General features: G+C 39.2%; 1 protein-coding gene across 1 annotated transcript in view; it reads left to right on the top strand.

The window, feature by feature from the left end:
- Positions 1-17,277, top strand: part of LOC132110288 (collagen alpha-1(XIX) chain-like) — a 112,510-nt gene that overhangs the window by 14,839 nt on the left and 80,394 nt on the right. Inside the window, exons 8-9 of the mRNA XM_059516859.1 lie at positions 908-1,027; positions 1,396-1,458. Of these exons, the coding sequence (XP_059372842.1) occupies positions 908-1,027; positions 1,396-1,458 (183 nt within the window). The remainder of the gene's footprint in view (positions 1-907; positions 1,028-1,395; positions 1,459-17,277) is intronic.

The raw sequence follows: 17,277 nt of genomic DNA, 5'->3' as shown, positions 1-17,277 counted from the left end.
TATATTAAAATGCCATCCACGTAAGCAAAGATGTAGATTTTGGAATAGAGCCATAGCATGTATTGTTCTTGGATCGATCTTTTTCACTGTGGACAAAGCCCTTGAGGGCATCCTTTTAGCTCGAGTTGCTCCGGTCAATAATTTCTGATTAATTAAAGGCAACATTCTGTCTTAAACGATTGGATTAGAGAAAATCCACATTCCTGCTCAATGCTGTAATTGGTACATGGTCTCTACAGTTGTGTGTTAATCCCCCTCTTAGCGTTTGCGATAATGTTTCCTTAGTATTTTCCACATGGAAGTGGAACGGTCCAAGTGGCCATTGTGGTGGTCATGTAATGCCACCCCAATCTTCAGGGGCTGCAGTTTATAGTTTGCATTCAACTTTTTTCAACATTGATGATAGTAAGAAATGGTTCTGGATCAATACATCAGCATATTAGAATGATTTGTGAAAGATTTAAATTGTGATATTTCACAATAATACAGTTTTCACTTTAATATATGAACCCAATCTTTTGAACGGTTGTGTATTTTTGCAATTCTTGACAGACTTTTAAATTAATTTTCTTGCAGTTTGATTCACCAGAAGTATTTAAAAAAAATTATGCTGAAGAAAGTTTGCAAATGCTGCTGCCAAAGTCATTAAAGTTGAGCTCTAATGCTGTTTTTTTTCCCAGATCTTTGATCATATTAATAACTTTACAGAACCAAATGATATATTTTATGTAGGTCAGTTTGCCAGAATTATGGATTTCACAACAAGATTTGTATGCGTATATTATGCATGCATAATGTAGAAAATCTCCATAAATCCCATCTTCAAGGAATTCCAAGTGGATAATTATCTTGGTCTATATTTTAAGAATTTAACAGTAGTCCATGTTTTTATTTTTAATCTGACCAGTGTGAACCTGTAGTGACCCACAACCCCACAGCGGCCCCACTGGTCACAGGATACCTCCACAGAATGCTGTCAATGCCAGCCCAGCTGCCCACCGACCGATGCCACTGTCCTGCTCTGAAGGTAAAGTTAAACCATGAAGGCATTTTTTAAATGAGCAAGTTAGTGCTCCACAATGGATCCTGAGGTAATGCCGCATGCAAAATGAATGGCCAATTAAAGCACATTTATGGCAGTCTGTATACCTGGATGACAGCCAGAGGCAGAAATAAAAGCTTATTAGAAGCAATTTAGCACAAATAAGGGGGTGTTTGGGCACAGACATGCACTTCATCAGTGGACGACGTTCAGCTAATCTCTTCTGAAGTACAAAGAGCCAGAGTTCAGGCTTAGACTGTTCTTTGAATTTTGATCACAGCATTTTAGACCGGATACAGAGAGCTGATTTAACATATTAACATTCCATAATGTGACTTATGTGTATTTGAAAGGGGGATCAAGGGCTTCCGGGTTTGGCAGGACATTCTGGACAAAAGGGAGATAAAGGAGACATGGTAAGGAATTGGTTTCATCAACGTCACACATTGATTTTTTTTTTGTTCTTTAATAACACAAAATTGCTTAGTTCTTTGTTTATTGACATTTCATAGATTTTTCTTCTAAAAGAGATGACAGAGTGCATGTGCATTACAACGTACACTCTCTGTTTTTTTTAGAACAGGTTTCTAAAATTGCTTTATGGGAGTTTTGACCTCAAATATGATGCAGTATTTTCTTTATCTAATAGAAAATGGAACTAGTAATTACTTTTGGAACAAGAAAATGACATTTTATTTCAAGGACATATTGAATTTATGATGCATTTCCAAGTCATCGCATCAGTGCTACGAATGCAACATTTTAATAGGGGTCTGCTGAAGGTGAAAGTGAATTGTATTGTTTTGTAGGGGCCTCGGAGTTTGATAAAATCATTTTTTTTGGGCTAGTGGAATCTCAAGTATTGTTACAGTTGACAGGCTGGATAATTGGCTAATTCAGCATTTCATGACACTCTAGGCTGTTGTTTTCTTTCTCTGTGGCTCACTATAGATGTTCATGCTCAGGTTCTCATGTTGTCAGGGTTGGAATGCTACACAGCTCCTGTGGAATAAGTGGGCAATCCCATGGGATATTCAAGGATCGGGTTTAACGCTTGTCGGAGACTCAAATCTCCATTTGCAGTAGTTTAAAGTCAATAGGTCATCACAGGGAATTTTGTTTTCCATTGTACTATTTTAGAATGAAACATTCTTACATATCTGTCTTCTGACTTTTGTCTTGTCATGGTAGGGTGGTTGTTAATCAGTGCTTAGTGTCAGAACTGTCTGGACACACTTAATTTGTTGCCTATGTGAGTGATAGTATAAGGCAAAGGGACATTTTCATTCTAGAAACCATTTAATTGGACAAAGAAACTACAAAGTCTGCAGTGAATAAGTCATTTTGGTCTAACTTGTAAAAGCTTATGTCAGCTTTTTGGAGTGTTTTAATTATGCTAGAGACTTTTAGACAATTATTTTGATGGCATTTTCTCATCTAAAATCAAATATTCTTGCATATTTGTCTATGGACACAGTAAAGTGCTTACTCTGGACAAACTTAAATGGCCTCAGAGCTCACAGATATGGACTAAATACATTAAAACTTGATTTCTTATAACTTTTTGAGTTGTATTTTGTTAGCATTTATAATCTAGAATCAATTGTTCTTACATTTTTGTATTCTAGCTGTTGTCTTAGCTCCTTCATCAATGTTCACTGTCAAAGCAGATTGGACTAGGGCTGTGCATTGCATACGATATATTGTGATACACTGCGATACTGTAAGCAAGGCGATATATTGGGATATTTCTTATTTTAGGAATAGTAAATTTTGTAAGGAATGCTGTCATTAAGAACACCACCATATGCAAACCTTGACAATAAATAAATACAAATTGTTTAACCAGAACACAGTGGGATCTGCATTTGCAATAATCAGTCCCTGTAACATTCAATGTTATTAAACCACTTTTTTGTGCAGTATGACTAAAGGGGATAAATTAAAGTGCTTGCAGGATCCTTTAATAAAATAAACAATATAAAAACAATAAAAGCATAATCTAAAAAACCAAGCCTTGAGCATTAGAAAGAATATAATACAGTTGGCTTGATACCTTTATCTCAAACGATGTCAGTTTAATTAATTTAAGTGGGTACAGTATATAAAACAGTTGAAAAAAATGGATTCAATAATGTATATAAAAACAATAAAGGCATAATCTGAAAAACGAAGCCTTGTGCATTATACTGAATAATATTCTGTATATGTTACAGTTGGTTTGATTCCTTTAGATCAAACGGTGTTGTGGTTTAATGAATTTATATTATTGCATACATTAAAAGTTGTAAAATCAGAATCAGAATGAGCTTTATTGCCAGGTATGTTCACACATACGAGGAATTTGTTTTCGTGACAGAGCTCCGCAGTGCAACATAACAGCGACAGAACAAAAAACACAATAAGGAATAAAAAATACAAAAAAATACAAATAGGTGGGTAAGGATTGACAATATACAAATTGACAATGTATGGCAGGTATATTAAAAAGAGCATTTATGTATGTACATGTATATTATGTGGAAAAATTGTAACTGTACGCTAAGTATGTGTGTTTGGATAAATAAGTGTATGTGTATATAAATATAAATATAAGTAGTATAGTGTGTTCCATGTATGTACATGTATATTATGTGCAAAAGATTTACGTGTACGCTAAGTATGTGTGTTGGATAAAAAGTGTAGTGTATATAAATATAAATAGTGTAGTGTGTCCCACAGTTATTATCAGCTGTTCATAAGATGGATTGCCTGAGGGAAGAAACTGTTCCTGTGTCTGGTCGTTCTGGTGCTCAGTGCTCTGTAGCGTCGACCAGATGGCAACAGTTCAAAGAGGGAGTGTGCTGGATGTGAGGGGTCCAGAGTGATTTTAACAGCCCTTTTGCTCACTCTGGATAAGTACAGTTCTTGAATAGATGGGAGGGTTGTACCGATAATTCGCTCAGCAGTCCGGACTACCCTCTGTAGTCTTCTGAGGTCCGATTTAGAAGCTGAGCTGAACCAGACAGTTACTGAAGTGCAGAGGATGGATTCGATGATGGTGGAGTAGAACTGTTTCAGCAGATCCTGTGGCAGGTTAAACTTCCTCAGCTGGCGAAGGAAGTACAACCTCTGCTGGGCCTTTTTCACAATGGAGTCAATGTGAATGTCCCACTTCAGGTCCTGAGAGATAGTGGTGCCCAGGAACCTGAATGACTCCACTGCAGTCACAGTGCTGTTCATGATGGTGAGTGGGGGGAGTGCAGGGGGGTTTCTCCTGAAGTCCACGATCATCTCCACTGTTTTGAGCGTGTTAAGCTCCAGGTTGTTGAGACTGCACCAGACAGCCAGCTCTTTAACCCCCTGTCTGTAAGCAGACTCGTCACCGTCCTGAATGAGGCCGATGAGTGTGGTGTCATCTGCAAACTTCAGGAGCTTGACAGAGGGGTCCTTAGATGTGCAGTCATTAGTGTACAGGGAGAAGAGCAGTGGGGAGAGAACACAGCCCTGGGGAGCTCCGGTGCTGATTGTACGGGTGCTGGATGTGTATTTTCCCGGCCTCACTAGCTGCTGCCTGTCTGTCAGGAAGCTGTTGATCCACTGACAGACGGAGGTGGGCACGGGGAGCTGAGTTAGTTTGGGCAGGAGGAGGTTTGGGATGATCGTGTTGAAGGCAGAGCTGAAGTCCACAAACAGGATCCTCACATAGGTCCCCGGTCTGTCTAGGTGTTGCAGAACATAATGCAGTCCGATGTTTACTGCATCGTCCACAGACCTGTTTGCTCTGTAGGCAAACTGAAGAGGATCCAGCAAGGGTCCAGTGATGTCCTTCAGGTGGGCCAGCACCAGTTTTTCAAATGACTTCATGACTACAGACGTTAGAGCCACAGGCCTGTAGTCATTTAGTCCTGTAATTTTGGATTTCTTTGGGATGGGGATGATGGTGGAGCGTTTGAAGCATGAAGGGACTTCGCACAGCTCCAGCGATCTGTTGAAGATCTTTGTGAAGATGGGGGCCAGCTGGTCAGCACAGGATTTCAGACAGGCTGGTGTAACACAATCTGGGCCTGGTGCTTTTTTCCTTTTCTGCTTCCTGAAGACCTGGCGCACCGCATCCTCGCTGATCTGTATTGCAGGTGTGGGGGAGAGGGGGGATGCAGGAGGTGTGAATGGTGAGAGCGCTTGATTGGAGAGGTGTTCAGGGTGGGTTGCAGGAGTTGTGAGTGGTGTGAACAGTTGTTTGGAGAGGCATTCAGGGTTGGTTGCAGGAGTTGTGAATGGTGAGAGCGGTTGATTGGAGAGGTGATCAGGATGGGTTGCAGGAGCTGTTAATGGTGTGAACGGTTGTGTGGAGAGGCATTCAGGGTTGGTTGCAGGAGCTGTGAATGGTGTGAACGTTTGTTTGGAGAGGCATTCAGGGTTGGTTGCAGGAGTTGTTATTGGTGTGAACGGTTGTGTGGAGAGGTGTTCAGGGCAGGTGATGGGTGTTCTTTCAAACCTGCAGTAAAACTCGTTCAGATCGTCTGCCAGTCGTTGATTTTCCACAGTGCTGGGGGGTGGTGTCTTGTAATTGGTGATCTTCTTTAGGCTTTTCCACACTGATGCGGAGTCGTTCGAAGTGAACTGAGTCCTTATTTTTTCAGAATAATTCCTCTTTGCCACTTTGATATCCTTTTGCAGTGTGTATTTAGCCTGTTTATACAAGACATTGTCCCCCTTCACGTAAGCATCTTCTTTGGCCTGACGGAGCTGTCTGAGTTTTGCAGTGAACCACGGTTTGTCATTGTTGTAATTTAGTTGAGTCTTGGTAGGAATACACATATCCTCACAGAAACTGATATATGATGTTACGGTCTCTGTGAGTTCGTCCAGATCGGTGGCAGCAGCTTCAAAAACACTCCAATCAGTGAGGTCAAAACAAGATTGTAAATCCTGCTCTGCTTCATTAGTCCATCTTTTTACAGTCCTTAATACAGGTTTAGCTGATTTAAGTTTCTGCCTGTAGGTCGGTATAAGATGAACCAGAAGGTGATCAGAATGTCCCAAAGCTGCTCGTGGAACAGAGTGAAATGCATCCTTTATTGTTGTGTAACAGTGATCCAATATATTACTGTCTCTTGTGGGACAAGTAACATGCTGTCTGTATTTTGGCAGTTCACGGGAGAGATTGGCTTTATTAAAGTCCCCAAGAATGATTAAAACAGAGTCTGGGTGTTGTTGTTCTGTCTCTGTGATCTGCTCAGCGAGTTTCTGTAAAGCTGAGCTCACGTGCGCTTGAGGAGGGATGTAAACACTAACCAGAATGAACGAATGAAACTCCTGCGGCGAATAGAACGGCTTGCAGTTAATGAAGAGCGTTTCGAGATTTGAGCAGCACGTCTTCTTTAACACAGTTACATCTGTACACCACCGTTCATTGATGTAAAAGCATGTCCCGCCGCCGCGCGATTTCCCCGTTGATTCTGCGTCGCGATCCGCTCTAAACAGCTGAAAGTCCGGCAGATGGAGCGCGCTGTCCGGTATGGTGTCATTCAGCCAAGTTTCCGTGAAACACAGAGCAGCAGAGTGGGAGAAATCTTTATTTGTCCGAGAGAGCAGAAGCAGTTCATCCGTTTTGTTGGGTAGAGAGCGGAGATTTGCCAGATGGATGCTAGGCAACGGCGTTCGAAATCCGCGTTTTCTGAGTCTCACGAGCGCTCCCGCTCGCTTTCCCCGCCTGCGCGTCCTCTTGAAGCGTGTGATCAGGGCAGCCGCTCCGCCGACAAGAATGTCCAGCAAAACATCAGAATAGTCGAAAACCGGTGAAATATCGGGAGATGTGTGTTGCCGAATATCCAGCAATTCGTCCCTGGTGAAACTGATTGCAGGAATATAACTAAAGACAGGACAAACTAACAAAAACACAAAAACAACTGCAGAGCACGTCACGGAGGCAGCCATCCTGTATCGGCGCCACTCAGAGTCAAAATTAAAATTATTATAAAACACATAAAACGGTAATTCCAAAATGGAACTTTGTGCAATAACAGGGATGTTTTTCTGAACATTTTAGTATTGGTTTTATATTATAATGTCACTTAGTTAAATTGTTTAATTAATTTAAATGGTTCATTGTTAACCCCCCCCCCCCCCCCAGAAATTAAGACTTGTGCAATGTAAAGGGCATAGATTTATGACCGAGTTAGTTTGGGAAGAAAATATAACAGCCTTAAAGAGTTTAATTGGCAAAAAAACCCTGAATGTCTAATGAATGTCAAATTAACTTTACCGTCGTCAAAAACCGTGACCAACTGCACAAAACGCCCCTAAAATGAGAGAAACTGCAGCCTCGGTTACGCCGCTTGCCGCGACCATAGACTGTATGAAAACAGGCCACGACCCATGTGAAGAGGCTCGCACGAGATATGAACTGGGACAAATCTTTCACCCTCCATTACTAGCAGTGAACTACATTAACGATAACATTAGTGGCTCGCTCTAATACTAGTATTTCCTGTCACTCAGGATTTGTTCAGAGATGAAGACCATCTAGCGGTCGGGAGATACACTCGAAACGAAACAACTGCCATGAATCTTGAATTATATATTTTTTTAAATATCGATATTCCATTTTTGAGAATCGATACAGTATCGCCAAACAAAATATCGCGATACTCATGTGTATCGATATTTTCTTACACCTCTAGACTGGACAATTCATTTATTGTCCTTGTTGGTATTCAATTTGGTTGTAAGACTTTGCTGAATGTTTACTGTGATTAAACACCAATGAAAGTTAAATTTCCATGGAAGTTTGTTGATATAATTAGTCTAATATTTAGTAGTTGTGCACTTATAGGCCTTAAACTCATTTACCACAAGATTACGTGGGCGTTTAGTTTTGTAAACACATTGTAATGAATATCTGTGCAAGCTCATTTTAACAACTTATTTTTAATTTTAAGACCCCATGAAACTGTTTGACAAATGCATTTTTTTTCTATGACATTTTCTGATTATATAGTCAATATATTTTGTTTAGTAGTGAACTATTTGCTATTTGCTAATGCTACCCAGTTTCAGATTAATCATTTTATTTGAAAAAATAAAAAATAAAAATTGTTTAGATCCCTGTAAAGTCATTTTATTTTAGATTTTTGTATGTCCTTGTTTTTGTCATCTTTCAGTATAATATGTTGGAATATTGTTGGCCTCAGAGCTTTTAGGGGAAGTCGTGGCCTAAAGGTTAGAGAGTCGGACTCGCAATCAAAAGGTTGTGAGTTCGAGTCTCGGGCCGGCAGGAATTGTAGGTGGGGGGAGTGCATGTACAGTGCTCTCTCCACCTTCAATACCACGACTTATGTGCCCTTGAGCAAGGCATCGAACCCCCAACTGCTCCCTGGGCGCCGCAGCATAAATGGCTGCCCACTGCTCCGGGTGTTTGTTCACATTGTGTGTGTGTGTGTTCACTGCTCTGTGTGTGTGCACTTCGGATGGGTTAAATGCAGACCACAAATTCTGAGTATGGGTCACCATACTTGGCTGAATGTCACTTTCACTTCACTTAAAAAAACATGAACTATAAGTCACAAAACTTAAATTTTCACCATGTGGCTTCTTTGTGTAAAAACGTTGTGGTTACATAAGCCTGTTTTGTGCATTTTCCACATTTACATTAAACTCGTAATACAAAAGCTTGTGAGAATCTAATCTCCATGTTTCTGACATTACGTTTAAGCCAAAAGGCTCATCTCCAGCACTGAGAGAAGAATCTGACCCACATTTTATGGATGTTGGAAACTGAAACAGATAAACGAAGCACATGCATTTTAAGGCTGGTGATTTTTTTGGAGTCTTCCGCTGTTTCTGTTCCTTTTTTTGCTTTCTCAAAGAGAAACATCTGAATATCATAGACAAGCAAGCTGGGTATCAAACAGACATTTTAAGCTTTATGTTGGCAATGTAATGTGTCAACAGCACACTGTTCTTGGTGATGTTTTTTTTTTTTTTTCTCGAATAAATGAAATGCAAAGTTATTGAGGCAGGGAGGATTGGTGAGTCAGCAGCACAGTGAGTGGAAAAGGGGGAAATTATATCTTCTATTTACAGACTGCATTCAAACTTATTTACTTACTAAAGTTACTAAAAAACTTACAAAAATTTGATAAATTGTCTGGTAGTGTTTCTTACTATATTGAATTGCTTGGCTTGCACTGCTTCTTTTATACTGTTCCTTTGTACTAAAGGGTCTGTATTCAGTTGATAAAAAATAATTATGTATTTATTTATTGTCTCATGCACTCTGGCAGTTATATATTATTTTATAATAATAATTGTGTTGTTAATAATAATAATAGCTAATATAGCTTATATATAATATATATAATATATTTTTTAATAAAACATTTATGATCTTCATGCTTATCTTGAATTTGCATAATATGTTGCATAATATAACTTGACAAATGTGATCCAATTGTTTGCAAACTATGTATTTCAACCTAATTATCTTAATTGAAATGTAGTTATATAAAACATGAGCTGTATAAATCTGGCCAAATCTTAATGTTGTAATACTACTAACCAACAACCATTCAAGTATAATTACAAAAAAATTTAAATAAAAAAATTAATTACAAACTTTGGTGATGCTAGCCAGGTGATTTAATAGATAAATTAGTAATGTGAATTACATCTGTTTGAAACAGAAAGAGAGTCATAGTCTCTGACCGTGAACATGTTGACCTTTTAACCCCAAAAGAGAAAGTATTAAATGCTTCCAATTTGCAAGGTTGGGTCCAACCATTACAGTGTTCTGAGCTATTAAGCTTACAGAATGTCACCCAAAGGTTAATTGCAGTGACTTACACAAGAACCCTTTTTGTGGATCAGTTCGAACATGTCTCTTGAAAGAGTTTGTACCCAGCAATGAAAATTGCCAGTCGCAATCGTGTTTCATGGATTGAGGGAAGAGGGATTAATCGCATGAGGTGTTCTGTTTAGAGTGAACCAGCATTTCTAGATCCTTAATACTAGCTGATGCACAACATGTCCAAAATGCAATTACCTGGGCTGGTTTTATTCTTATGGAGATGTAGACCTAGACCACATCTAGAGATTTCTACTGTAGACCACACTGCCTTCCTAAGAGCTTGCTTTCCTTATAATCCAATATTCAAGTAGATACCGAAATGACGAGTGATTTTTGGCCAGCAAACCTGATTTTGGGGATCACCAGCATGCCTGAATTATTTATGAACTGGAGTAGTTATTTTAATGGCCTCACAATTCATTAAGTCTTACTAATATTCTTTGTAAACTGATTACAATCTAGGGAGTTTCAGATTGTTTTTAGGTGAAAGTGAAAGCGTGAGTCTGGTTTGATTGATAGACCCCATAGTTTAATAAGAAAATAGGAAGTTGTTTTTTGTATTATTTAAATGTATTAAATTGATTACATTTCTTTATTATTTTATATTATTTCTTCCCTGTATGGAATAAAATCACTGTTAAAAAATAATCGTGCGTAATTCAAAACATTTGTGTGTAATTTTAATATACTCGTGCGTAATTTAAAACTATTGTACGTAATTCTGTTTTTTGTCAGAGTTGGATTTCAAAATCTACGGCCACGACAGTTTACAGATACGCGATTTTGTGTGTTTTTTAGAGTACAACTCTAAAATGTACGACTGTGACAGTTTACAGACACGGCGCTTGTTTTCACAATAGCTCTGTTACACACACGACATGCGAATTACGACCACGAAGTGCGGTGTGCGAAACGACTGTCAAAAATACGTCATCAAGGTCACAGGCATTACTATCCGAGGGAAGATGAATCGATTCAACGAAGTGCGCATGCGCCCCACCAAAGTTTTAAACCGAAATGGCGGATCAGCAGCCAAGCGCTCACACCTCGTCTCAGGTAAGTTAATTATTATTATTATTTTTTTAATCTGACATGTTTAAGCAGGGGTCATCAAACTTGTTCCAGGCAGTCATGAGGTCGGAGCTAAACTCTGAAGGACACGGGCCCTCCAGGACCGAACTTGACAACCCCTGTGTTTAAGGGTTAACGTTAGTTAAAACTAATAACGGAGAGTAGCAATATTACAGAGATAGTATAGTAGGTAAGATAAGCACCCAGAGTTCATGTAACGTTAGGTGCTTAAAGAAGACAGTTGTTTAGGAGGTCATCATTGCAGCCTGTAGCGCGATGAGATAGGGTTACATAAAAGAATGAGCAATTTTAAGTGTTGACTTCCTAACAGCCGTGTTACGTGCACTGTACGTTAATACACAGGTCATGTTATATAAGTGTTCACTGTTTAAGTATTGAAGTCATATTTCATTTATCACTAAAAGTCTAGTCAATTTAGGAAAAAAGGTTGAACAATTGCAACAGAAGCAGACTGATTTTGTATCAATATGTCCTGAGTAAGGAAAAAAAGCCCAGAAGAATCCCATTAGGGGAAAGTTTCGAAAAAGACCCAAATATAGCCTATTCATTCTTTTTCTCACGTGATGAATAGGGTAACATTTTTAACCTTTAGATATCACCATGCAAATGAGTTGATTACTTACATCAAGACAAACAAAAAATGTATTACAGGTTTTTTTAATTGTTTGTTAACATGGACAAATGGTGCATAATCTAATTACATATGTGCTCATTTGCATAAATACCACAACTGATCTAAACATTGGGTCTAGCCAGATGAAAATGTCTTGTTAATTTTTGTTGACAAATAACAGTAAAATACTTAATATTAAGATCTGAGTGGAACCCATTTAGGCTACCCATGAGCATTAATACAGAGAGGCAGGAAGAAGTACTTTGGTTCCTTTATTAATTTTTAAGAGATTATACTTGGGCCTGTTTCTGGGGGACGAGTCTGAGGCAAGAACATGAGACAACAGTAAGGAGGATGCAGAAGACAAAAGGTAGGCAAAATAAAAAGTAAATCCCCAGAAACAGTCCCACGGACCCAACCCCAAACCCCATCTCTGCATTAGTAATTAATAAAGGCTGGTTTCTAAAGGTAAAAGTTGTGTCTTCTGCATTCTCCTTACTATTGTCTCATGTTCTTGCCTCAGACTCGTCCCCCAGAAACAGCCCAAGTATAATCTCTTAAAAATTAATAAAGGAACCAGCCTAAGTAAGAACCAAAGTACTTCTTCCTGCCTCTCTGTATTAATGCTCATGGGTAGCCTAAATGGGTTCCACTCAGATCTTAATATTAAGTATTTTACTGTTATCAACAAGATTGAACAAGACATTTTCACCTGGCTAGACACAATGATTAGATCTGTTGTGTGGTATTTATGCAAATTAGCACATAAATACAGAAAGAAATGACTGTGCAAGTTAAAATTTTTTTAAACCATTGATTTATCTCTATCAACATAATCACACACAATATTGTAGTAACAAGATGTTGTAATCTTTATTTGCTGGAAAATGACAATCAGTCAAGTTTGTGTTTTAAGCACATCTGACACATCCCTAAACCTGTAATGTAAAGCAGAACGTGCTCCACTTGCAGGTTATTGTAGAATATGTAAGCACACTGCCATGTGCATAATTTATTTTTGCACTGTTAATCAATTTTACATTTTCACTTAGTGCAGGTTAATGTAAGGAAGATACTGGACTACAGATATTTAAATCCTTTTTCTATGTACTCCACTTCTTCACTGCCTGACCATCATCTTAATGTTTATGCAGTTCAATGTTTTTATTATTTTTTATATCTAAAGCACCTTGTTCAGTAAGTATTTAGATGTTTCTCATATCTGTCACGGTCTAAGCACGATCTGTTTCTGTTGTTCTGATGAAGGAAGCTTGTGTTGGGGAGGATTCAGTGTCTGTTGAGGCACATGTGAATGTGTTATAAAGTGAGTATCAGAAACACATCCAGACCCCTCGACGGTCAGAGACCACATGACAGGAACATGCTCCTGGAGACGCTGAGAAAGCACGGAAGGAATCTCTGTGGAGGATGTACTCAAAAAATACACATACTTCAGGACACCTGCTGGAGTGAGTATATTAAAGAAAAAAAAACTCATCAACTGTAAAATATCGTTTCAAATCTTTTCAGGTAATATTTTATTCTTCTGTACCTTTTTAGCCCATCTGTTAAAAATTTAAAGCAATAGTTTTAGAAAACAATGTAAGATTTATCAGTGTATACAAAAACATGAAATGCATCGTATATTGTGAACCTTATACATTAGCTTCTGATTGTTTCTGCAGTTCTGCAGTGTATGTAGCTACACTGTCTGAGCCAAAGAGGATGCAACAGAATCTGATGAATCTGAAAAGTGTTTTCTTTTTTTCTCTTTATTTTTGTTATTATTATTGTTGTTATTATTCTTTTTATTTATTTTATGAAAGGGGGACCCAGCTACACCTTTCCTAATACACCTGATGGATACTGACTGTAAAATGGCAGTCATAGTTCGAGGGCTCAGTGTGGTGACAGAAGATGGAATAGATGTGTGTCCGTGCACCAGCCTTGATGAAGCCTTCATAACAGCCTTCTGGATGTATTTTGGTTTCAACATTGCATATCCACCACACCTGAGAAAGACACTGACTTTCCTTCAGAGGCACATTGTCAACATTAGAAGATGGAGACAAGCACTGAATAAAAGTGTCTGCTAAATGAATAAATGTAAATATTAGTATAACCTGTGGTATAGATGAGTGCCAGTCAACTTTTTTCTGATTCCATTCTTTTAGAAACCATGCACAGGAAGCATATGTACTTTTGGTACTCAGTGAAGAGTCAGTAGTACAGTTGTATTATAATATAATGGAGAAGGGTCTGGCTGCAGACTTGCACTCTCAGACACTTGCGCTTCTTTTTTATTGGATATTTTATTCTACTTATTGGTAACTTATTGTTTGAATCTCTCAACATTTGTTTCTCTCTTGTGTAGGTATGGTTGACTGGAGGTCTGTCAGTCCAGATGTGAGGAGGACACACAGAGTGGAGTTGGAGCTCAGCAGATGTGTGATGGCTGTAGATACTGTGGTCTTGGAAAGAAGGGCATCTTCACAGCTTTCTATTCAGACAAAGAGTTTGCTGGATTCTAATCTATGGACTGCTACTACAGAATGAATTAATGAATGAGTGGTCTATCTATCTATCTATCTATCTATCTATCTATCTATCTATCTATCTATCTATCTATCTATCTATCTATCTATCTATCTATCTATCTATCTATCTATCTATCTATCTATCTATCTATCTATCTATCTATCTATCTATCTATCTATCTATCTATCTATCTATCTATCTTTTTACTTCAATTGGTGACTGAAACTGAAAGCTAAATAAATGTTTTAGTGTATAAAGCTGTGTCTGTTTGCTTAATTGGTTAATGTCACTTAAAACAAGGTTACTAAACTCTTCTGACTAATTTTTAAATTTATTAGTTTTTTTTTTAATTTTTACTAATTTTTCTCTATCAGGCAAAACCTAGTTTTCTAGTGTAACACTTTACAATAAAGTTTCATTTGTTGATTGATGTATTAACTAACATTAACTATGAGTAATGCATTTGATACAGTATTTATTAAACTTTGTTAGTTTATAAAAATACAGATGTACGTTGTTTGTTCTTGTTAGTTCACTAATGTTAACAAATACAGCTGACTTTAAATGACTTTAACTTAAGAACATCAAGTGCGACTAACCGTGTTAAGAGACGTTTGTATTCTCAAAACTAATTGTAATCTGTTTTTGATTATTGATAAACTAATACCTAAACGTGCGGTGATTACGCCAGTAAGCCGTTTTGAAGGTACTTTCGAAAGTAATTTAAAATATTATTTACATCATTAACGCTGTTTTTACATTGGATACATTTCAATTGGTTTTATAGGATTAAGTGTTTAATTTATCGCTTTCTATTAATCTTTAGGCGATAGGCAATCTATTAATCTATAGGCGATCGATTCATCTTCCCTCGGAGAGTAATGCCTGTGACCTTGATGATGTATTTTTGACAGTCGTTTCGCACACCGCACTTCGTGGTCGTAATTCGCATGTCGTGTGTGTAACAGAGCTGTTGTGAAAACAAGCGCCGTGTCTGTAAACTGTCACAGTCGTGCATTTTAGAGTTGTACTCAAAAATACACACAAAATCGCGTATCTGTACACTGTCGTGGCCGTAGATTTTGGAATCCAACTCTGACAAAAAAGAATTACGTACAATAGTTTTAAATTACGCACGAGTATATTAAAATTACACACAAATGTTTTGAATTACGTACGATTATTTTTGACAGTGATTTTATTCCATATCCCTGCCCCACCTCAGTTCAACACTCAAGCCAAATACTTCCACTGTAAAATACTGTATGTTTAGAACATTACAAAGTTAAAAGAAAACACTAGATTATCTTAAATGTTTTTATTAATTATTTCATTATATAATTTTATGTTTATGTAAAATTAGCATGTTGATAAAATCATAGTAATTTAGTTTTCATATTAGTTTGTATTATTTATTACGCTTTATTTTCATTTGTATAGTAGTTTTGATTGATGTTAGTTTGTGTATATTAGTTAATAAATAAAACCATAAACTAATAAATAGTCATAGTTAGTTTATTCTAGTTTCTAGTGCAAGATATAACACCAACTGTCAGAAAAAATACAAATTAAAAAAAAAAATCAAAAGAAATAGTATCATCTCCCTCCTAAAAATGACTTGTAAACTCAGTCAGTTGTAGCTACTGTACTCATCTTCTCATTGGCACACAAAAAGCCATTTGACTTTCAACCATGATCAGCTTTGCTCATTTTGATTAGTTTAGCGTGAAAAGAGCTTTCCTGAAGCATTTCAGGGCCTTTGTAGTGCAACTGAAGCAAACTAAAGCAAACAATCAACTATGAGTGGCAACGCACTGTCAAAAGACCCTGAGATAAAGTTGTGGACAGGCACAAGATGGATACAAAAACATTTCAAAGACTTCATCAATGCCTAGAAACACAGTGAAGTCTGTTTTTAAGAAGTGGAAGGTATTTGGTACAACACAGACCCTCCCTGGATTAGGACCTCACTCCAGACTGGATGAAAGAGCCGGAAGAAACCATGTGACAAAAATATCACAAATTCTCCACAGTTGTATGGGAGGGTTACAAGAAAAAAAAATCTACAAGAAAGACCACTGTGACGAGTGGGACGGAGCCGAGGGACGTGGGAGCGAGGCCGGTGGAGAGATTGGAGATGAGCTACACCTGTTCGACCCGCCGGTCTCTAGGCCCACGGAGGAGATGGAAGGATATAAAACTGGAGCGACGACAGTGAAGGACGAGAGAGGACCAGGCCTGGGCTTTTAGTTGTGTTTTGGTTGTTATTTGAGCGCACCAGTCGTCTGTGAGGGGCTGGTGCGCTGTTTTGTGTTTATTTTGTATTATTAAAATGTTATTTGATTGTCCGCCGGTTCCCGCCTCCTTCTTGCCGATGACTAGGAAGTTTTAAATTATTACAGTGGTGCCGAAGCCCGGGAGAAGGAGGGACGCACTGGTGAAGATCCCTCGCCGCTGTGGTGAATCCGCGGTGCCATCGAGCAGGCGAGGAGTGTGCCGCTTTGGACGCTCGAGGCGGTGGGCTGGAGTGAGTTGCCGGGGACGGGCGAGCTCGCTGCCGGCCGGCCGCCCGCGATGTGGAGGGACGGCTGCCGTCCGTGAGGGAGCGGAGGAGTGGGCGCCGTTCGCCATGGGGCCGGAGCCTGCTGCCTCCGTGAAGGAATCCGGAGTAGCAGGGAACGGGGGACTCCTGCCGGCTGCCCAAAACCGGAGGAGCCGTCGCCTACGTCTGGGAACCCAAATTTTTTTTTTTTCCTCTCTCCCCTCTCTCGTCTCTGTCACTCCTCCTTCCATCTCTGTTTCTCTCGCCTCGTCTGTCCTACCCCCAGGTTCCCGCAGGTCACCGTGAGTGGTCCCCTCCGGAGGGAGGGGGGCGGGGGGGAGTAGAACGCAGTCTCAGGAGTACCCCCCGGCCTGCGAGGGGCAATGGGGGTATGTGACGAGTGGGGCGGGGCCGAGGGACGTGGGAGCGAGGCCGGTGGAGTGATTGGAGATGAGCTACACCTGTTCGACCCGCCGGTCTCTAGGCCCACGGAGGAGATGAAAGGATATAAAACTGGAGCGACGACAGTGAAGGACGAGAGAGGACCAGGCCTGGGCTTTTAGTTGTGTTTTGGTTGTTATTTGAGCGCACCAGTCGTCCGTGAGGGGCTGGTGCGCTGT

The sequence above is a fragment of the Carassius carassius genome, chromosome 30 (genome assembly GCF_963082965.1).
Source record: "Carassius carassius chromosome 30, fCarCar2.1, whole genome shotgun sequence".
NCBI classification, from domain to species: Eukaryota; Metazoa; Chordata; class Actinopteri; order Cypriniformes; family Cyprinidae; genus Carassius; species Carassius carassius.
The sequence above is the reverse complement of the archived record's forward strand: the minus strand, read 5'-3'. Positions and strand labels throughout refer to the sequence as shown.